General features: G+C 42.2%; 2 protein-coding genes across 11 annotated transcripts in view; one reads left to right on the top strand and one right to left on the bottom strand.

Annotated features, from left to right (window-relative positions):
- Window positions 1–1,324, bottom strand: part of Ift25 (intraflagellar transport 25) — a 25,642-nt gene extending 24,318 nt beyond the window's left edge. Inside the window, exon 1 of one of the 9 annotated variants that reach the window (XM_074080063.1) lies at window positions 1,276–1,324. Coding sequence is in view for 3 of the 9 variants with exons in the window: in XM_074080064.1 (XP_073936165.1) it covers window positions 345–352 (8 nt within the window). In the remaining 6 variants the exon portion in view is untranslated. The other 8 variants (XM_020160541.2, XM_020160540.2, XM_074080059.1 and 5 more) reach the window with 8 other exon arrangements.
- Lrrc42 (leucine rich repeat containing 42) lies at window positions 1,151–22,643 on the top strand. 2 transcript variants are annotated; one of them, XM_020160533.2, is made up of 9 exons: window positions 1,151–1,335; window positions 2,498–2,536; window positions 7,460–7,946; window positions 12,644–12,775; window positions 15,180–15,298; window positions 16,615–16,703; window positions 16,976–17,089; window positions 20,384–20,468; window positions 22,143–22,643. In XM_020160533.2, the coding sequence occupies exons 3-9, from the start codon at window positions 7,474–7,476 to the stop codon at window positions 22,415–22,417; spliced, it is 1,287 nt and encodes a 428-aa protein (XP_020016122.1). In that variant the 5' UTR covers window positions 1,151–1,335; window positions 2,498–2,536; window positions 7,460–7,473; the 3' UTR covers window positions 22,418–22,643. The 2 variants fall into 2 exon arrangements, with proteins under 2 accessions (XP_020016122.1, XP_020016121.1); XM_020160532.2 differs by lacking the exon at window positions 2,498–2,536.

Below are 22,643 nucleotides of genomic sequence, written 5' to 3'. Positions count from 1 at the left end.
GACTTGGGCTTCGCTGGCGTTTTATCTTTATCCAGGGCCTTTTACTCCAATTCACATGCCCTTTCTGGTCCTTCTTTCAGAGACCTCTCCGGGTCAAGTCCTCCGTTGACACTCCTTCAGTAGCCAAGGAGGCTCTGATGCGCTTACAACTGCACTCCTCAAACCCTTTTCTACATCATCACTCACTGGAAACTGCTGTAAATTAGAAAAGGCTGTCCTTTTCCTCCCCGGTGCCAGCCCTGCCACCACCCTCTTACCTCCACCCCAAACCCTTCTCAATCCTAGGCTAGGAAGACCTCCGATGCCTCGCCCCAAATAACTTAGGATGGATTAAATGCACCCACCTCGACATTAAATATAACTTATAACTTTGGGTTACGACGCAGCTGACGTCTTACATTTTTGTAGATTCATTAACTTCGATTTACAATTGTTTTCGCCGGGGGGGGGGAGGGTTCAAAGCACTGTTTCAGGATTCAAAAAGGCTCGTGGGGAGCAGCAGTCTCCAAGCGCCGAGGAGCGACAGGCCTGCATCAGACTCCCCCACTCCACGCGGCTCTCACCGCGCCCCCGCGTCGCGCGGTCCCTCATGGCCCTCCCGTCTCGCTCGCTCCCTTCCCACCAGCATCCCTCCATTCGCCTTGAACGCAAGGCATCCACCTCACCCGGCGCGGGCCCACCCAGCCCCGCCGACCCGCTAGCCTGGGCCTCAGCGCAGCTCCGGGCGCACCGACCGTCGGTTCGGGAATTTCCCCCCACCCCTGCGCCCCGCCCCACGCGTTCGGCCCCGCCCCCTCACCCGGCCCCCGCGGAGTTTCCGGGCGTGCGCACAGCGCTTCTCCCGGCTCTCCGCCCCGCCTCGCCCGCTCCCCTTCAACTCCGCGGGCCCAGCTGCGCAGCCCCGCCCGCCCGCCTTTCCTCAGACCTACCCTCCCCCAGCTCCGAGTAGTCCCCGGGGGCCTGCAGAACCCAGGGCACCAGCCCTCTCGCGGGCACGCACGCGCAGTGCCCAGCCCAGCCGGCTCCCGCCGAGTTCCCTTAGGTTAGTAGCCCCACCTCCAGGCCCGGTCCGGCCCCGCCTCCAGGCTAGCCACGCCCCTCATGCCGGCCCCGCGCACGCGCGCCTCCCTGGTCTAGCCCTCCCCCCCCGCCCCGTCGGTCCCGCGGTCCCACGGCGCCAGGTCGCCCCCAGCCCCTCCCTCCTGCCACCCTCTCTGTGTCCCACCCTCGCTAGCTTTGTGTCCCGGGTGCCCAATCGTTTCCCCGCAGCCGCACCGCAGGAGGAAGAAGCCGCCACCGAGGTGCTGCCGCTCGCTGCCCCAGGCTGGGGCACAGGTAGGTGGCGGCCGCGGGCAGAGCCACTCACTCTCAGCCCCGGGCTGCGTGTGGGGGCTGGGCGGGGTGTGAGGGAGGGGCGGGTGGGGGATGGGAAGGCCCGAAGGGACAGGTTAAGGGGGTCGTGGGAGAGGTAAGAGGATGAGGATGTAGGGGTGTGGGCGATGGGTGTAAGGGTGGGTTTGGTGTGCCGGCGTGTGAGAATTGGGGCTCGGGGCGGGAGAGGGCGCAGGATTAGCTTTGATGGGGTTGGGGAGAGGCTTGCTTGGGAATTGAGAGAGGGACGAAAGATTGCTGTATTGGGGAAAGGAGAGAGTAATGGGATTTGAGGAGACTAGAATTGGAATAGGGGAAGGGGTTGGGTCTTGGGGGCAGGGGAGAAACAAGTTGGGGCTGTGGGTTGTGAAGTTAATGATAGTGAAGCACGAAAGAAGGGGATTCTGAATGTTGAGAACGCAAGACGAGGAGAGGGATGGAGAGATCCGGGACCTAGGAGGGGAAGCCCCTGGGGTAGGAGGAAGGGAAGAATGGATGGCGAAGGAGAGAAGAGTAGGGACTGGAGTGTCCAGGAGGGGAAGCGGGTGGGTCTGGGGGACGGGAAGGGTGGGAAAGGGTCTGAAGTCTGAGAGGAGGGGCAGAGGAGATGGGAGTGGAGGAGGAGGGGATTGGGATTTTTGGCGTGGATTCCATGTGAGAAGGGGTAGAGTTGGTTAGAGTATCAAGATGTGGTAGAGATTAGGTGTGCTCTTGGGGGAAAGTAGCTTCTGCTGCTTGGGGGAGGAAAGGGTTCGCGTGAGAAGGCAGGTAGGGAAGTGCAATTTACAGGAAAAGAAGTGGTTGGGAGAATTGAAATTGAAGTGATGGCCTTGACATAGAACAATGAAGGTGGATTGTTGGTTGGTTTTAGGTAGTTTAGAGCCAGTTTCTGTTCAGGTTTTTATGTTTGAAATTTTCCCCAAAGGACTACATTTTCAAATAAACCGAAGATCTGCAGTCCTGGGATGAAGGTCATGGGTTGACCGATGTTTTCCTAGTGTATGGATGTGGCTGATTTCTACCGTGATAGAGAGAAAGGAGGCCTCATTGTAACTGCTCTGGCTCTGTTCCACCAAATCTTTTCTCAGATGGCCACTGTTTTTTATCTCCTCTTTGTCTCCCCCAGTCCTAGCTTGAGCCAGAAAGTGCCAGAGGGATCAAACAGGTGGGTGAGATTAATTTTTAACATTTAGTTAATTCTTAAGGCTGATGTCATATTTTTATTCTTGAGAAACAGCACCATGCCGTGGAATAATACAGCCCTGAGACTGAATTGTGGCTCTGCCACTTACTAGCTCTAGCTCTGTTCCTAAAGTAAGTTACTTCATTTCTCTGAGCCTGTTCATCTATTAGCAAAGTGTCAATATTCACCTCATAAGATTGGTGATTACGTGAGATCATTTTGTATAGCACCTAGCACAGCACTTGGCAGTGATAGGTACTTACTAAATGCTAGCCATCACATCCAGTGTCACTAGCATTAGTCATTACTCTAACCTTTTACACTTAGAGGATTGTTAGCTTATTTTAGCTACTGAAGTTAGGCATTTTCCTCTTTTTCTTTTCAAATTGGATAGTTGTAGGCTCATCTCATAATTTTAGCACTATTATCCTGTTGCCTCCTCCCTTCTGCAGTTCACTTGACTAGGATAATTATGCTTTTTGCTTAATAAACTGGTTTTCAAACCTGAAAAACTCATGTTTAGTTATCAATTACTTTCTCTTACCTCTTACTCAAAAAATCTGTAGAGAACCAAATTTTTAATGTACTAAGTTATATTTCATTTATTTGAAGAAATGATCATGCTTTGTGGTAACTTTAGTTTATTTGTGAACGGACACTAGAACGTGCACTATTGTAATGCATTTGTATGGAGGTGTTTGAGTTACAAAGCTGCCTCTGAAGTGTGTCAGGAGACCCATCAGAATGCCTGTCACTCTTTTAATCTAATTTGTAATATAACTACTACAAATCTACACTGGTCCTTGTTATTCTTGCTGTTTTGCCTAGTATTTTAATTTTCCATATCACATGAAGTTTTTGCCATGGTATTGAACAGGGGTCCTGTGTCTTCAGGGGTCAATTTATAATAGGCCACTATGAATAATAGCCAGGGGGCAAGCAAGTACAGAAGCTTTATGTAGAAGTCTCTTGCCTTTTTAGTGCTTAACCTTAAAAGGTTCAAACATCCATTTAATCCTTAGTTTATTTTATAGTACCTCACAAACTCCCAGGAAGTGCTTTATTGGGAAAATACAGGATATACAAATTTAGTTGTACAAATCACAAGTCACCAAGATTCCTTGAACCAAGGTCAGTTCTTTAAACACCATAGTTGAAGAAAGAGAGGCCTTGGACTACTGTCTGGACAAATGATGTGGGTTTACTCTTCAGGAATTTTTTTTTCATCATTTAGAAAGAGAATAGTATTTTATGAGTAGTCTAAAGATAAAATATAGTCATAACTGTGCCCTTTTTGATTCTTGGGAACTAAAGCTGCCAGGATTTGGGGCAGGGGTTAGCATCCTGTGGTCCCTAGCTGCTTGTGCCCTCTGCTGGATGGAGTCACACATTTCTCATTTCCATCAAAAGTGGTCATCCATCACCCACTTTTCTATTTTGTTTCTAAAGTTGGTAGAAAGTTAGTGTTGTGGGCGACAGTTAGAAACAATGCAGATAGGTGGACCTTATTTCTTGCCTATATAGCTCCATTATAATATATTCTATAGAACTTGCCTTTCTGTTGTTAAAATCAAATCATTTCTTTTTAGGGCCATATTTGGTGTCCACTTTCTGATCTTCAGTTAGTGCAGGGCTCTCATAGAAATAAAGACTGAAGGAGAGTTTTTTTTTTTTTTGGCCGGGTGCCAGTATAATCCTAGCTACTCAGGAGGTAGAGATCAGGAGGATTGTGGTTCAAGGCTAGCCCTGGCAAATAGTCTGTGAAACCCTATCTCAAAAATACCCAACTCAACAAAGGGCTGGTGGAGTGGTTCAAGTGGTAGAGTATCTGCCTAGCAAGCGTGAGGACCTGAGTTCAAACCTCAGTATTGCTTAAAAAAAAAGAAAGAAAAGATTGAAGGAGAGCTGCTTTTTCTCCTCATCAGGATTAAGGTCTTTGAGGATGCAGGCGCCAGATTCTTATCCCTATTAGAAGAAGAACTTAGAATAAGTGGGGTTTCTCCTTGGCAGCAGGCACTGAATGCTGGCAAGAAAAGAGCATGGGTTTTAAGACCTGGCACTGGGACAGGATTTTTTTTTCCTGGGTTTTAGTTTAGTTGCTTTGTTTTTTTCCCCTGGTTGTACCAGTAGCAATATACTTCCATCATCTGCACTGTTTCTACCACCTGCAGAAGGGTCTAGCAAGGGGGGAGAGGAGCCTGCAGCTGTTCCCTGAAAGAGGAGCTGGCTCCTAGCAACAGTATCAGCAGGTCCTTCAAATAAGAGCACTAAATCTGTCCCTTTGAGGTCTCACCCTTCCTCTCATTCAGTTCAGCAAATATCTGAGCACTTACTCAGTATAAGGCACTGTGTTAGGCCTGAGAGAGTTAAGTAGGAGCCTTGTTTTCAAAGAGCTCACAACTGTGGGTCCAGAAACAAGTGAACAGACATAGTATGTGGTGCTAAGTGCAGTATAGAAGGAGACAATGGGTGTTCTGGGAAAACCAAACAGGCATGCAGGGGTTAGGGAAGGTTTCCCAGGAGAGGGATGATGATTGAGTTCAGTGTTAATGAGTAGGAATTAGCTAGGTCAGGGAGACACAGAAGGATGTTCCAGCCAAAAGAAATAGAACAGGCCAAGTCCAGTGGTACAGGAGAGTATGGCCAATTTCTTAAGTGGTATGGCTGGCTGCAGAGTAGGGTATAAAGACGTAAGTGGGGAAAGGGTGAAGTTTAGGGCTAGGCCAGGTCTTCTTTTCTGATGTGCTTTATACACATAATTATCCTCGGGAGAAACATGGCCAGTACTGATTCCCACAAACATGATCATTGTTTGATCTTCAGAGACTCAGCATTTTTGAACAGACTTGTTTGCTGACACTCATAAGTGGCTTCAGGGCCACATGTGGCCCTGCATTGATGCAGAGGTTGATTCACTCTAAAAGTCAGCCAGAGTCTTTTGGAGATAATATCAGATCTGTGTTATGTTAAATTTCAACATAATATCTCTTTTCCCTTTAACTTATTTTACAGAACTGGGGATTGAACCCAGGGCCTCATGCCTGACAAGTACCACTTTATTTATTTTTATTTGTTTTGTTTGAGACAGGGTCTTGCTATGTATCCCAGGCTAGCAGTGAACTCATTATGTAGCCCAGGGTGACCTGGAACTCAGGATTCTCCTTTCTCAGCCTCCAGAGTGATAGGATTATAGTTGTGTATCACCACACACCTATAATCTTTCCCCTTAAATTGTTGTAGAAATGGTAATCAAATACCTTTGTTTTATTTAACATAGCATTTTCTTGTGTGTTTTGAAATCACACAATTACTCAGGAAAATGTACTTATACTAATTAGTCCTTGGGCCCACACGATTGCAGAAATACCTGTTTATGATTTTTTTTTTTTTTTTTTTGAGACAAGCTCTCTGGTAGCACAGGCTGGCCTCAAACCTCAAACTCGTATTTCTCCTGCCTCAGCCTCTCAAGTGTTGGGGTTGCAAGTGTGGGTCACCACACCCAGCTCCCAATTGTTTTTTGTTTGTTTGTTTTAGCTTACCTCAAAAATGTCCTATCATACAGGCCCCCAGTGGCTTACGTCTATAATCCTAGCTACTTAGGAGGCAGAGAAGAGGAGGATCTTGGTTTGAGGCCAGCCTGCTAACTAGTTCCTGAGACCCTATCTTGAAAATACCCAGCACAAAAAAAGGGGGCTGGTGAAGTGGCTGAAGTGGTAGAGCACTCAAGTGCAAGGCCCTGTGAGTTCAAACCCCAGTACTGTCAAAAAAAAAAAAAAGTGTTCTATCAAAACCTTAATAGATGTGGTGTTTTCAAGGGCTGTAGGAGCTTTATTTAGCTCTTGTGATGAAGGTCTTTGTTGATCCAAAAGATTCTGTTGCTTGTGGTTTCCATAAGGTTTAGCAAACTAGTAAACTTGAGTTCCACAGCTGTGTTCTCAGGACCCTAGCATGCCAGAGCACTGTGTTAGAAGTCTGGAGGAATTAAGCATGGTTGCTCTTCTCAAGGAGTTCAGAGCAGCAGAAGGCAGGCCCAGAAACAAATCAGTATCAGAACAGTAAGTACAACAAAGGGGTATGTGGAAGGTGCCAAGTAAGCAAGAGTGTTTTTATTTCTAGTCTTTTTTCTTTCTGTGTATAAAGATTTTTTAATCTAACAGTTTTAATGGCTTCATAACATTCTACAGTATAAAATGGATAATTTATTTAATAGAACCCAATTTTTAAACAATTATGTTGTTTCCAGTTGTTTTGCTAATATAAACTATGCAACTATGAATTTATCTGTAAAAGAATTGTTGTTGACACTTTTTTTGCAGTGCTAGGGTTTGAACTCAGGGTTTTGCATTTGCTAGGCAGGTACTCTACACCCCAGCCCTTTTTTGCTTTAGTTATTTTTAGATAGAGTCTTGCGTTTTTTGCCTGGGTGACCTCAGAGCACTATCCACCAACCTGTGCCTCCTGCATAACTGGGACCACAGGTGTGCCCCACTGTGCTTGGATTGTTGTCTGAGATGGGATCTCACTAAGTTTTTGCCTGGGCTGGCCTCAAACCTTGATCCTCCTGCTCTCACCTCCCAGGTAGATGGTATTATAGGTATCAGCCACATCCAGCCTTTTGCTGACATCCTTGATAACTTTCAGGGTGAATTTTAGAAATGAGATTTGAGCTGTGTTTTGAAATATAAGTACATTACCAGATAAGCAAGAAAAGGACAGGAAGGGGCATTCCAGGTAGAGACAATAGAGGCAACCTCAAGCGCCAAAGTTGGTAGCAACTTGTGAGCCTTGCTTTCCCCACACCAGCCACAGAGCCTGTGTGGTAAAGCTCTGGGCACAGCAGAATGAAGTTACATGTTGCAGATGGTATTTTAATTGGATTTGCTTCCATGTGCCTTGCTTTTACAGTCACACCCAAGGCAATGGCTTACTGCTTCAACTCAGAAAACCACCTGGACCCAGGGCCCATCTATGTGCGAGAGAATGGGCAGCTCCACATGGTCAACCTGGCTCTGGATGATGTCAGGAAGAGCTTGCGGGACACAAGGCCTTTCAGACTGTTTCCCAAAGGCTTTTCTGTGGAGCTTTGCATGAACAGGGAAGATGACACTGCACAGAAAGAGAAGACTGATCACTTCATCTTCACATACACCCGGGAGGGGAATCTTCGGTATTCTGCCAAATCCCTCTTCAACCTTGTCCTGGGCTTCATTTCCGACAATGTTGATCACATTGATTCCCTTATTGGCTTTCCTGAGCAAATTGCTGAAAAGCTGTTCTCTGCTGCTGAAGCCAGACAGAAGTTCACACAGCCAGGTGCAGGGCTGAGGGCTTTACAGAAATTCACTGAGGCCTATGGAAGTCTGGTGCTTTGCTCCTTGTGCTTACGAAACAGGTGGGTGTTCTCCTTAGGATAGTGAGTACTTTATTGGGTGTGTTTATCCTGTCAAGCTGTGGGGCTTAGTGAGCTGAGAAAGTACTGCATCAAGTAGTACTTCACTTTAGAAAGTCCACATACAAGCAGCAGGTCATTTTGAGAAAAATCAATGTGTTGCTTCCCCTCCATCTCTCAGACAACACTTAGCCTTATTTTGAAAATGTTTTATAAGGATTAATTAATTACTTCTCCATTAGATAGAAAATAATTTGCAAGTAACTTTGCTCTTGCTCTTTTTTGGGGGTTAGGGATGAGATCTTGCCCTGGTGCCCAGGCTGGTTTTGAATTTGAGTTCCTTGGCTCAAACACTCCCCTCCAGCCTCAGCATCTTAAGTAGCTGGTACTATAGCTATGCACCACCACACCCACTTGCACCTACCTTTTCTAATATGAAAAAATAGGAAAGGTAAGACATGACCTGCCAAATATCTCTTGGTATACGCTTGGCATTGTGAAGATTAGTACCCAGAATTCTTAGCCCTGTTTTTTCTTTTCTTTTTTTTTTTTTTGATACTAGGGTTTGAACTCAGGGCCTACACCTTGAGCCACACCACCAGCCCTTTTTTATGAAGGGTTTTTGAGATAGGGTCTCATGAACTTACTTGCCCAGGCTGGCTTTGAACCTTGATCCTCCTGATCTCGCCTCCTGAGCGTTTTTTTTTTGAGACAGGGTATTACAATGTAACCCACACTGGCCTTGAACTCAACATCCTCCTGCCTCAGCCTCTTGAGTGCTACAATTACAGGTGTATATCACTATGCCTGGCTCCACTATTTTTTATTCCAAGTTATTTATGTTCACTGTAGAAAAATTGGACTAGTAAAATACAGAATTATGATATATGTCTTATTTTTAAATTATTTTATAAAAATAACACATACTATTTGGGAAATATGTATATATATACATATGTAACTAATATTAAAATTTTCATAACCTCATCATGGCAATTACTTTCAAATACATATTCTTATACGTTTGGGAACATACTCTACAACTGCTGCTGTTCTGTTCTTTCCTCCCATCCTTATAGCTTAAGTATTTCCCATGCTTTTGAAAATGCTACCTATAAAAAAAGAAAGAAAATGCTATTTATCCATCTGTTTCTGTGGTCACAGTGGTCAGATTGTGATGAGGATTATCTCTTGAATTCACATTTGATGGGCACATAAATTAGTATGACAATCCCTAGCCTCTCCCCCCAAAAAATAATTAGTATAGCTTTTCTGGGAAACAGTTTGGCAGTATATATCAAGAGCCTTAAAAAATTCATACCAATTGTTCAATCTATAATTCCACTTATTAAGAATCTATTCCAATCCATGCATTGTGGTTCACACCTATAATTCATCACTTCGAAGGCTGAGACAGTTGGATCACAGGTTCAAGGTCAGCGTAGGCTACATAGAGAAACCCTGTCTCCAAAAATAAAAAGTCTTTTCCAGTCTCTAATAATTGGAGATGGAAACAAATACTTTTTTGTGTAACAGTGTTCATTGTAGTACTGTTTGTACCAGTGAGAACCTGAAAACTAAATGTATAATGAAACGTTGTATAACTGAAGATAATATTCCAAGATCATTTAAAATGATGTGGTAAAATGTTCATAATAAGTTTTAAAAAGAATGGCATATACTGTTGGATCCCAATTTATTTATTTTGCAGCACTTAGAACTGAACCCAAGATTATTTGGAATGACTTGATTATTTTTATCTCAAAATTTGTTTTATAAAAATATCTCTCTATATATAATAAATAAATAAATAAATAAATAAATAAATAAATATATATACACACACACAAAGAAAAACCTAATAATATCTGAATGGTGGGCATGCAGTTGGTTTCACTTTCTTAGCTTTTATCCTTTTGGCTTTTTTGGAAGTACTGGAGTTTGAACTCAAGGCCTCATGCTTGGTAGACAAGTGCTCTACCACTTGAGCCACACCTCCAGCCCATGCATTTGGTTTTATTTTTAAAATATTGTTTCATATTTTCTTAATTTTTCTCCAGTAATCATGTGTTATATTTATAATCAGAAAGAATAGGGAACATTGTAAGCATAATCATACGGATAATATATTATTACAGTAATTCCAAATGAGACTTTACTGTCTCATTCAGGTATGAGTAAATTTTTCAGTTGTGACCAAAAACCTGTCTTCTCCTTTTGACTCTTCAAAGGACAGGAGGTTTGGGGTCGTACTTGCAGTCCAGGGCTAACGCTTAGCAGCAGAGTTTATACCTACTGGTTGTACCAGTAGGGGTCAGGTCAGAGGGAATGAATGCAAGAAAATAAGAGAATTGGGCAGGTGCAAGCACTGGCTCTTTTGGGGTTAGGTTACAAAGCTGCCAGGAGAAGGCAGTGTCTGCAGCTGGGTTCCATCCCTACAAAAACTCCTTTCTTGTATTGAATCCCCAGTGGTTTTTTTAATACCTTTGGTGGTCACAAGGCAAGTATGTTTTCCTTAAAATATCACCCTATGTTACTGCAGTTAATAGCTTCTTACACAGTGTCATGTACTGCTTACATGTTGCTTCTGTTTTTCTTAATTATGAAAAGAAGTAATTATAAACCCCGTTTTATAGTTGGAGAAATTGAAACTCAGAAAGATTTAAGTAAATTTCTCACAATCACGAAAGTAAGGGGCACTAAAATATGTTTGTATTCTTTCTGTTGCTTTGGGACTCTACTGTTCTCATGCTTGAAAGGTCAAATTGAAAGAAGAGTTGCAAATAAGAACCTGGAGCTTTGATTATGTCATAGATTAGCATCTGATGTTGCCTGTACCCTAGAATGGTAGTTTCTCAGCCTTGAGTTTTGTAATATTTCCTTTTTTTTTTTTTTTTGTGGTACTAGGGCTTGAACTCACGGACTACACCTTGAGCCACTCCACCAGCCCTTTTTTTGTGTAGGGTTTTTTGAGATAGAGTCTCAAACTATTTGCCTGGGCTGGCTTTGAACTGCCATCTACCTGATCTCTGCCTCCTGAGTAGCAGGATTACAGGCGTGAGCCACTGGTGCCCAGCTTGTAATGTTTCTTAATCACGTTACGCAGTGGTGCATCCTTCACAGATAACCCTATTTCAGAATTACTAAAATCTTCTGGTTAATTGATCAAAGGATGTGTGTTTTCTTTCTCTAATTACCAGTAATCCCCTAAATTCCCATTAACACACTTCAACTCTGTGATTGGAAGGTGGAAAACAGCAGCTTTTTTTACAGTGCAATTAAAATACATCTGAGTAAATAAGGCTTATTTGTGTACCCAGCTGAGCTCTGTCTCCAGGCAGCTTAGTTTCTTCAGTTTAAGAGGGGTACCAGTGTCTCAAGCCATCTGTAACTAGTAGTCAGGCCAATGATCAGTTTGAGTCCATTTAATTTTATTAAGTGTAGGAAGAAAAGAAATCCACCCCACCTCTTGTCCTCTGATTTTTCCATCCTGTTCTTCACAATTATGATTCTGCTGAAGAAGAGAGATGTAGACTCCTAAGTGTAACCCCACTGATCCAAGCACACCATTCTGCTGTGGAAACTTCAAGACCTCCGAGAGGAAAGTTGATGAGAGGTAGATGTTCTCCACAAATCAGTACCCCTATTATCTTAGGATCCTCTTCCTTCCAGGTTCCCGTCACACCTAACTAATCCTTTTCATTTTTCCTACTGACCTCATCTGAAATAGGTGAACAACTAGAAGGCAGGGTGGAGGCCAGCCTGGGCTGTGGAATGCAGTTTTTGATCTCCTTTTCCCCTCCAGAGGCCTCCTGATGGTTCCTGGTAACAATTTGGCATGGTGCTTCAGTGTAATTAAGTTGCTGGTGCTCCCGGTTTGTCTTAATAACTATCTACATGAGAGTCACACCTCCATGTACTTTTGGAGTAAAGTTAGGGTCACAGAGGCCCAGTAGAGTGGACAGGTGCTCAAACTTGTGTTTGAGTAGGAAAGACAAAACGTGATCTGCTAGAGGTCTTTTGGTATATTCTTGAGGATGTGCAGATTAGGGTTTTTGTTTGTTTTGCTTTGTTTTGTTTTTGTTGCAACTGGGGTTTGAATTCAGGGCCTCATGCTTGCAAGGCAGGCACTATTATCACTTGAGCCATTCACCAACACTTTTTTGTGATTTTTTTTTTGTTTTGTTTTCAAGATAGAGTCTCAGGAACTATTTACCCGGAGCCGGCTTCCAACCCTGATCTTCCTTATCTCTGCCTCCTGAGTAGCTAGGATTACGGCATGAACCACTGTGGCCTGCCTCTTGTTTTAGTTTTTAAATGACTAAATATTGAGCATTAGATAAGAGCAACTTTAAACTTTAAAAACTTTAAAAGTTTTAGTATTCTAAAGTTTGGAAAGTTTCCAACACTAATGCCACGGTCTGTCTGTCTAATAACAAAGCGGATGTTTTTCTTGTGACTTGCCTTTGCTCATATACATTTATTTATTCAAAATGTTTACTCCTCCTTCACATATAAAGACTTTCAAAGCATTGACTAATGAAAAAAAATTCAACCTGTGCTGAGATAGTCGTCAGTGAGGCCTGCTTATTAAATAGTACACTGGGGTGACGGGATGTTGATTGTAGCACAGAGCCACAAATTGAAATGTTTTAAAAGAAAGAGAAGGAAAGCTGTTGATTTCTCTCCACATGCCACAGGTATCTGGTGATTTCACAAAAACTTGAGGAGATTAAGTCTTTCCGGGAGCTGACCCGGCTGGATCTTTCCTGTTGCAAGCTAGGAGACGAGCATGAACTTCTAGAACATCTCACCAATGAGGCCCTGTCCAGGTACTGACTTGTTGCCACTTGTAGATGAGTTTCATTATTTTTGTTGTTGTTTTTTGTTTTGGTGGGACTAGGGTTTGAACTCAGGGCTTCACACTGGCAAAACAGGTGTTCTACCTCTTGAGCTACACCTCCATTCCATTTTGGTCTGGTTATTTTTATTTTTATTTGATTTGATTTTTTGGCAATACTGGATTTTGAACTCAGGGCTGCGTGTTTGCTAAGCAGGTGCTCTACCACTTAGCCACTGTACCAAGCCACTGTAAACATTTTGAATAAGTGAACATATATGAGCAAAGGCAAGTCAAAGGTGTTTTTGAGATAGGGTCCCAAATTATTTGCCTAGGCTGGCCTCAAACTTTGATCCTCCCTATCCCAGCCTTCCCAGTAGCTAGGATTATAGGCATGAGTCACTGGCGCCCAGCCTTCATTGTTTTTTTTAAAGGATAATTCAACTGAGTCATCTTAAGGAATACCAACTGTTTCCCATTCCTGTGTTGAGTTGCTGATTTTTTTCCTAAAACATTTTCAATGTCCATTCACTCGATACCAGCAATATAGATTAAAAAATCCTTAGGAAAGTCAATATGTTGGGTGTTTTAGGGTTTTTTTCTCCCCTGAATAATTTTTTTTTTCCTGGTAAAGGAGTTTGAACTCAGGGCCTACACCTTGAGCCATCCCTAGCCCTTTTTTATGTTGGGTATTTTCCAGATAGGGTCTTTCAAATTATCTGCCCAGCTGGCTTCAAACCGCAGTCCTCCTGATCTCTGTCTCCTGAGTAGCTAGGGATTACAAGCATGTGCCACCTGTGTGCTCAGCCGCCCCTGAATAAACTTTATTTCAACATGTAGTACTTAAAGGTACCAGGGTTGAAAAATTTTGCCCTTTATTTGTCCAGTCCTAGTTTATTCTAGCAGAATGAGAAGTTACACTATTTCTCAAACTCATTACTGTTTATTATTTTAACTATCGCTGAACTACAAATTATAAAGAAAACGAATTGTTAAAGGCAACCACATAAGTCCTTTTCAAAAACCATGATTTAAAGAAATGGCCCAGTTTACACCATTTACAAATAGTCCATCTGAGCTCAAATTATTAAGTCTAGCCAGTAGAGTAGAGACCAAGTTTATTTCTTCATAGTTTCCTAAGCACCCAGAAGATTTTAAACCTGAATCTGACCTGCTGTATGGAAACTGCTTCTAACAGTGACTCGTGTACTACAACACAAAGGTATTCTTACGTGAGGTTAGTTAGCAGCCAGGCTCAGACTCTTGTGTGACAGTGGAGTGCTTTAATTTGCCAATCACTTCAATAAACCAAAACTGATAATCTAGAGTTACAAAGCTGGTTAGAATTAGAGCATTGGCTTGGTGTGTCAGTATATGCTTGTAATCCCAGCACTTGGAGGAGAAGGTAGAAGCATCTCAAATTTGAAGCCAGCCTGGGCTACAATTAAGATGTGGTCTTGAAATGACAACAACAAAAAGCAACAACAAAATTTACAGGATTGTTTGCTTTGCAAAAGGAATTCTTCATGAGTTTTTTAAGCAGACTTTTCCTGACCTATTTAGAATGTTTTTGATTTTCACACAAGGTGTATTTATCCCCTTAATGGATGTCCCTGTTTACCTCATTACCATATACCTTTAGTGCCGTCTGCCCTCTGAGATTAGTACTACATGATATTGCTCCCTAAATTGGTCCTCACTTGTTATGCTACTGATATAGTACCAAAAGAGCCTTAATTCTGTTCATGCATTGGATGTAAAATACCATGGGGTAGAGGGTATTTTATTTCATTTTATCTTACTTTATTTTATTTTGACAGAATCTTCTTGTATAGCCCAGGCTGGCCTCAAACTCTCAATCCTCCTATCTCCATCTCCTGAGTGCTAGGATTACAGAATGATATCATAATATAATTTATAATTTCTTTTCTTTTTAACTATACTGAGGTTTGAAATTAGGACTTCACATTTGCTAGGTCGGGCCTCAACTGCTTGAGTTACGTCTCCAGCTCTTTTTGCTATGGTTATTTTGGAGATAGGTTCTCACTTTTTGCCAGGCTGGCCTGGACTGTGATTCTCCTGTTTATACTGTCCACTGTAGCTGGGATGACAGGCAGGCACCACCACATCCCCAAGCTTTTTCTGTCTGGGCTGGCCTCTTACATAGCTGAGATGACAAGTGTGTGCCACCACACCCAGCCATTGGTCATGAATTTTTTTGCCCAGGCTAACCTCAAACCGTGATTCTCTCAATCTCAGCCTCCCAAGTAACTAGAAATATAGGTGTGACATTGTCACTGGTGTCTGGCTGATATTTTATATTGTTAAACGAAATGTTTCAAAGCAGGATCTCAAACTGTCTTTATGTAATTTATTTATGGACTTTGTTTCCCTAGTGTAACTCAACTTCACCTGAAGGATAATTGTTTATCTGATGCCGGTGTACGGAAAATGACAGCACCAGTTCGAGTAATGAAAAGAGGTCTTGAAAATCTAACACTGTTAGACTTATCTTGTAAGTTTTATTAGCAATTATAGATTATTAATGTTGGAAGAATGGCTTTAGAGATCACCTTCCCCTTTGTTTTAGAGGTGATAAAGGAAGCCTGACCTTCCTAGGTGCCATAGCAAGCTAGTGGCAGAGCACAATTAAAGCCAGAGGCTTCTGACTCCTGGCCCCAATGCCTTTTCCAGCACATCGCTACTTCCTGTAGGACAGAAAAAGCCCTTTCAGATTATCTGTGCCACTCACTATGTACAGCCTTCCATCATATTCATAGCATATGTAAAGGGCATTTGGCTCTACTTTCTTTAAGTCTTTGATCTGTGGAGTCTATTAGCTAGGTCATTTTTACCAATATTTACCTGATGGGAAGCTGGATGAATCCACAGTTGTAATAACTTACTCAAGATTAACTAGATACTGACTCCAACAGAAGGAAATCAACAGAAAACATTCATAACTAGGGCATCCACTACTGGCAGGGTGGTAATGGTGCCAAAAGGATAGAAGAAGCATGGGTAAGGTCAGAGGACCCGCCTTGCGATGCTACTTTTTACTAGCAGCTATGTGCTCTTGGGCAAGTTATTTAACCTCTCAGAGCCTTTGTTTTGGCCTCTGTAAAATGAAGATAATATTGAATGTCTACCCTACTTCCTAGGGAAGTATACTCATGCAACAAATTTTTTTGAGCATCTTTTGGCCCTGTGTTTATTATGTCCTAAGGGACAATACTAAAAGCAGGACTCTGGTTCTTTTTTGTTGATGGTGGTACTGGGTTTGAACTCAGGGCCTCACGCTTGCTAGGCAGGCACTCTACCACTTGAGCCACTCTGCCAACCCTAAAAGCTGGGCTTTGATGTGAGAAGGCAATATGTAGGAAAGGTTTCAGAAATAAGAATAGTGATAGTCTCTTTGCCTAAGTATCTTTGAAAATCTTTTAAAAATAAGCAAATGCTTTCACCTTAGAAGTGAAATGGCCATAAATAAAGCCTGATGAACCATTTTAATATGTTTAAAAATAAATATTTCTATATGGTCCCTAATTAAACTATTTGTGATAACTACTTAGTTCATTTGTTTTTCTGCTGATCCCCAAGTCCTAGGTAGAGCTGTAAGGCATTTAAGGGTCATCCAGTGTGAGTGGCTCATATTACAATGGGGAAGATAAAACCTAAAACCCCTATATTTAATTTACTCTGAGAAGTTTGCCCACTCAATATGTGATAGTTTTATCATTGCCTGGATTTTTTTTTTTTCCTGAGTTTATATGCTGGCATTTTAGCAACAGTTGTATTGTGACAGAATGCTGTGTTACTTTTGACATCTAGGTAACCCTGAAATCACAGATGCTGGAATTGGATACCTCTTTTCTTTTAGAAAACTAAACTGCTTAGATATCTCTGGGACTGGGCTCAAGGTAAGACTTACGGTTTCTTCTCTCATTTTTCTAGAATCGAGATTTGATGTTTTGCCTTTGCTACTGTGTGTTTAGAAAGGGCTGGTATTTATGATGTGGAATTTTTTTGTTTGTTTTATTATTTGAGACAAGGTTTTATTGTGTAACTTGGCCTAGCCTTGAACTTGTGACCATATCACCATGCCTGGCTTATGTTGGTCTTTATTTGCTATGAAAGCAAGTAAGAATTAGCCAAATGTGTTCACATTTCTGGTCTGTTTCTTCCTCACTAGGACATCAAAGCCGTCAAGCACAAGCTCCAGACCCACATAGGCCTTGTTCACTCCAAAGTGCCTTTGAAGGAATTTGATCATACAAACTGCAAGACAGAAGGCTGGGCTGACCAGGTACTCCCAGTTTTTCTCTACAGTGAATACAGCTTTTCATTTTAAAGAACTGAAGTTTTAATAATGTATCTTATTCCAACACATTGAACAAACATTAGTCCTCTTAGTATTCTTTGGCTAAATCGTCATCTTCATGTCAAATCAGAGGCATTGATGAGCTGTTACTGACTCATCTGTTTAGAGTTGGATGCCAAACCCTAATATTTCATGCTCTGGTTTCTGTTGTGCCTCATCCCTACAGGATGTAGGAGGAAAAGCCACCTTATAAGTGACACAGAAAATAAGTAAATTCTGGCTTGCTATGCAAAAAAACAGTCTGACCTGACTTGGTAGATTCTCTTTGCCATGTGTATGTACTGCAGAGAATAAACTGGTATCACACTGAGCAGGATTCACCTCTGGCTCTTACTTTTCATTTGGGCACATTTCGTACCTCTCAGACTCTTGCCAGTGAGAGAACTTGACTCTGACCATCTCTTGTCTTCCTGATTTGCCTTTTCAGCTTGGTAAAGTACAGACTTAAGAAGGAAGTCAGAAAGTAACCAAGTAGGGCTGAGTGAGATGCCACCTTGCCTATGGGTGGTACCTTTGCTCTTTAGACACTTTTAACAGATGCCTAAAGGACTCACCAAACTATTTTGCCCTGCATCCCTTCTTGGCTCCAGTCCGTACTGTATGATGGTGGACCTAGCTAACTGCCTGACAGTAGCATCACTTCCCTATAGGTAAGCAGGAAGGGAAACCAGTGAGGCTGTCTTTCAGAAGCACTCTGAGCTTAATTCAGAGCATGCATGATGAAATCTTTGCAGAGTATAGCCCTGGTTGAGTCATGCCAAGGCTTGCTAGCAGATGACCTGGTAGAAAGAGTCAGAGAAACTGAGGTTTGGCATCTTAGTTCAGTGACCCAACAGCTGTATGACCTAAGGCAACTTGGAGTCTTTGTTTCTTCATCTGTAAAATGCAGAAACCTGGGTGTCTCTTATGAGGCTTGGTAAAGATCAAGTAAAACACCAGCAGTCTGGCCTGTACAGCTTCCTGCCATCATCCTCAGCTGGACCCCCAGGTCTTGGCATCAGTGTTTTACTGATCTCCTGATAGCCACTTATTGAAGCTGCCTCAGTGTCACCCTTCTCCTGCTCTTTCATCTCAGCAGATGATGCAGAAGCATGGCCATCTGACAGTGTCCACTCCTTCTCTGTCTCAAAGTTTCTCCATTTCTTCAATCATATCTCACTTTCCTCCTGTCTAAGGGAATGGGTATGCCACTGTATTTCAGTGAAGCGCCCCCCACCCCCTTTCTGTGGTACTGAGGTGTGAACTCAGGGCCTCACACTTACTAGGTAAGTGCTCTGCCACTTGAGCCATGCCCCTATTCCTTTTGCTTTTAGGGTTTTTTTTCAGATAGGATCTTGTGATTTTGCCTGGACCACCTTCAAACCACAATCGTCCTGCTGTTGCCTCCTGAGTAGCTGCCATTACAGGTGTGTGCCCCCATACCTGGCTTGTTTTTGAGACAGAGTCTCACCTGGGCTGGCCTTGAACTCATAACCCTCCTGTCTTTTCCTCTTGAGTAGCTGGGATTACAGCTACAGTGGTTGGTGCACACCAACGCACCCAGCCCTTTTTCTTTTCTTTCGATTGTATTCCTGAAGGCCTCCAACTTTCTCTGTGGTATTTACTAATAAATTATTTTCCCCTTCTTTTCCTGCCACCACATTTTCAGTGTCACCCTCTTCTTCCTATGTATAAACATCAACTGTCCTTATTCTGACATATTTCTCATTCCCCCAGTGCAGCTATATATTGCTTCCTATTATCTCTTCTGCCTCCTCACTGCCTGCTCAGTTCCTAACCCTTTGTAGTCCAGTTCTGGCCCCCACTGTTCTACTGGAAGTTTTCTCTGGAAGATGGTTAGTGGCCTCATTCTCCACCTTGCTTGGCTTTTCTGCAGCATTTGACACAAGCATGAATGCCTTACGATTTTTCTTTCTTGGCTGACACCTTCTTCCTTCTCTTTTTTATACCCCCACTCCCCCGCTGATCTTAGTTTTATTATTTTATCCCTGAGAAGATGATTCCCTCTCTCAGACACTGGACCCGTTCCCAAATACTGTCCATCAGTCTCTGCCTGGTACTTCAAATTCAGCTTGTCCAGAGCCAAAGTCATTTTCTTCATCCCTATCCTCATATACCCCTTCTTATGGCATTGTTACTTCTATTAGTGGAAGTACAGTTTCTCTATTTCCCTCAAGTCAGTCAGTAGTTCAGTTAGTCCCTCTTGGCCTTCTCTTCGTTCTGTTTCCATTTTCCATAACCAGGAACATGTCATAAGAGGGTCACAACTAATATTTATCAGTTGTTTTCTGTGTACCAGGTTAACCCTTTCACATAGTGTCTTTAATCCTTGTAACAGCCTGTGGAGTGTGTACTACCGTTAATCTCTGGTATACAGATGAAGAAATTGAGTCTCAGAAATTAAATCCCTAGCTAAAGTTCTTCTGGCTAGTGAGTGATGCAACTAACTCCAGAACTGTGTTCTTAAACTCTGGTGCACTTCTGTGTCCTGAGAATGTTTTTCTTGACTTGATGATTGTCATTACATACAGTAAAGAACAGATTTAAATCAAAGTTCTTGCTAATCTTGGTGTATTGATCATTTACTTTTCTTTCATTTAGATGTAGTTTTTACTCTGCCAAATTTCTAAAGGAATTTATAGTGACTTACAATAAAAGTTTGTTTGTAGCAGTTAAGAAATAGAAACTGATCATGAAGTACTGTAAGAATATGGAAATGTGGACAGTTTACACATAGGAAACTTGAGTTGCAGTTGCTATATTTTAGGCACAAGAGGGGTTTAGGAATGTGCAAAGTATTATGACTAAGGTTTTAAATTTAGTAGCTTTAGTTTAAGGATTTGCAGTTTATTTCTAGTGTGCATTAGGATGAAAATAGGGAGTTGGCTTAATAGACTTGTCTGAATCGTGCAGATACATAGATCCAGCATGTTTGCTTTCTGATTCAATTCTTGCATGAGAACAGAAAATCCAGGCTTAGTTTTTATTCTTATTGCTGGTCATCCAAAGGAAAATTTACCACATGGGATTATGAAAAGGACTGGGGAATGTAGCTCAGTGATAGAGCGCTTGCCTAGAATGCTCAAGGACCTGGGTTCAATCCCCAGCACTGCAAAAAAAAAAAGGGGGGGTGGGGAGCAAGGGGAAATGAGAAAGGCTTGAGATTTAAAAAAAGCTTAAGGTTTTGTTTGAACTCAAATCTTTCCAAATGTCTTTCAGATCGTTCTGCAGTGGGATCGTGTGATCATGGAGTCCATGAAGCCACGAAGAAGCATGGACATTAGAAAGACAACTCAGTACTTCTGTGAGAAATCCCCTTTCTTTTAGAGTTTTTGTATTCTTAAAGCAATCTGCCTGTCTTCTGTCATTGGGGAAATTTATTACAATAGTGTTGCCTTTTTTTTTTTTTATATGCTCTATGAATTTTTGTGTTTTCTTTGCGGATAATCTCTATATCATTCCGATTTTAGTATATGTGCTTTAAAGCACATATACATTGACTTCTTTACAATCATTAGGACTTGTATTCCCTCAGCATTATTTACAATGAATGTAGTGTCACCCCGACTTTGAATACTGGCACCAAGAAGTTAGTTTGGGGTTTTTTGTTTTTCAACACTGGAGGTTGAACTCAGGGCTTCATACTAGGCAGGAGCTGTACCACTTGAGCCGTCTACTAGCCTTTTTTTTGGATATAGGATCTTGCTATGTAGCATAGCCCAGACTGGCCTTGAACTCAAGAACCTCCTGCTTCCATCTCCTGTGTGCTGGGATTACAGGTGTATTCCACCTTGACTGGCAGGAAGATAGCTTTTTTTAGTTATTTATTTGTATCTTGTCTTGCTTCAAAGAAGATTTATAGTGCCATAAAAGTAGAATACAGAAGATTAAAAAGAAATTAAGTACAGCCAAACGGTTTGGAAGTAGAGCTGGGGATGTAACTCAGTGGCAGAGCCCTTGCCTACTGTGTGTAAGGCTTTGGGTTCAATCCCCAGCGTGGGAAGGAAAAAAAAAAAAAAGCCAGTCACCATGACAAATACTGTAACGATCGCCTTTATGTGAGGTTCCCAGAGCAATGAAAGTCATAGAGAAAGTAGAGTAGTGGTTGTCAGGTGTTGGGGGGAGGGTTGCTGTTTAATAAATGGTAGAGTTTCAGTTTTGCAGGATAGAACTCTGGAGATAGACAGTGATGACGTGCATGTTGTGAATGTGTTTAATTCAACTGTACACTTAAAATTGGCTGACATGATAAATTTTAGGTCATGTATATTTTACCAAAACTTTTTTTAAAAAAAGAATTAGGTGACAAAATCAAAGTGAAGGAATCAAAGATAGCAAAATAAGACTCCAAGACTCCAGGACATATCAAAAAGTACAGATGAAGATTGTTCTGTTTGCTGGAGCTGTCACAGATTTGGCTCTCAGAGGGTAGGGTCAAGTTCAGATTTTGAATAATGACAGCTAACAAATTTTGAGCTTTTAGTGTGTGCCTGGTATTGTGCTAAGCACTTCATGTCCATTATTTTATTTATTGTCATAGCACCCTTATGAAATAGGTTTTATATTAGAAAGATGAGAAAAGTGAATCTCAGGCTGGGTGCCAGTGGCTCACACATATAATCCTAGTTACTCAAGAGACAGAGATCAGGAAGATCGTGGTTTGAAGCCAGCCCAGGAAAATAGTTCGCAAGACCCTATCTCAAAAAATCTAACACAAAAACAGGTTGGTGGAGTGGCTCAAGGTGTAGGCCATGAGTTCAAAGAAAAGTGAATTTTAGACAAGTCACTTACTTAAACTCACCAGAATCCAGAAAGAGTCCATGTCCTTCAGCCTACACCAGTGTATACGTCACTGTTCTTCACAGGCTCTCAACAAAATAAAATTAATTCAAACATCACCTTGTTTGGGTCTTTGTTGTTCCCCTTAGATCATGCCAGCATAGTAAAGTTATTGTCCTTGCCTTTGTCACTCTTACAGATGAGACACGGGCTCTAATGGAAGCCTCAAGGAAGTGTCCTCTGGCAGACACCCATATGAACTCTTCTGGAAAACTCCAGTTCTACAGAGAGAAAGCCCCGGACCGCCATGGGCCATTGTTGAAACATGAAGCTGCCTTGAGCCAAGAGTCAAAGAAGAGCAAAAAGAGAGGCTTTGAGGATTCAGAGCAAGAGCAGAATAACTCTTCCCAGTCTTCAAAGCAGAAATATGTCTGCCTGGCTGTGGAAGACTGGGACTTGTTAAATTCCTACTAACTGGCAGATAGAAGTGGACCTCTCTCCCTCAGCGCTGATGTGTGAGGAAAGGAGGCCAGTGATGACTTACTTTTTGTTTGAATTTACCTATGGCATTAGCATAGCAAGCAGATATTTCTACTTTTGTGGTGGGGAAGGGGAACGCTATGAAAGTATGTAATAATTTCTAATGTATATTTTCAATACATAGTAATTTTTTCAAATAAACCTTTTTGCTGTCCTTAAA

The sequence above is a fragment of the Castor canadensis genome, chromosome 7, assembly GCF_047511655.1.
Source record: "Castor canadensis chromosome 7, mCasCan1.hap1v2, whole genome shotgun sequence".
Classification (NCBI taxonomy): Eukaryota; Metazoa; Chordata; class Mammalia; order Rodentia; family Castoridae; genus Castor; species Castor canadensis.
The sequence above is the reverse complement of the archived record's forward strand: the minus strand, read 5'-3'. Positions and strand labels throughout refer to the sequence as shown.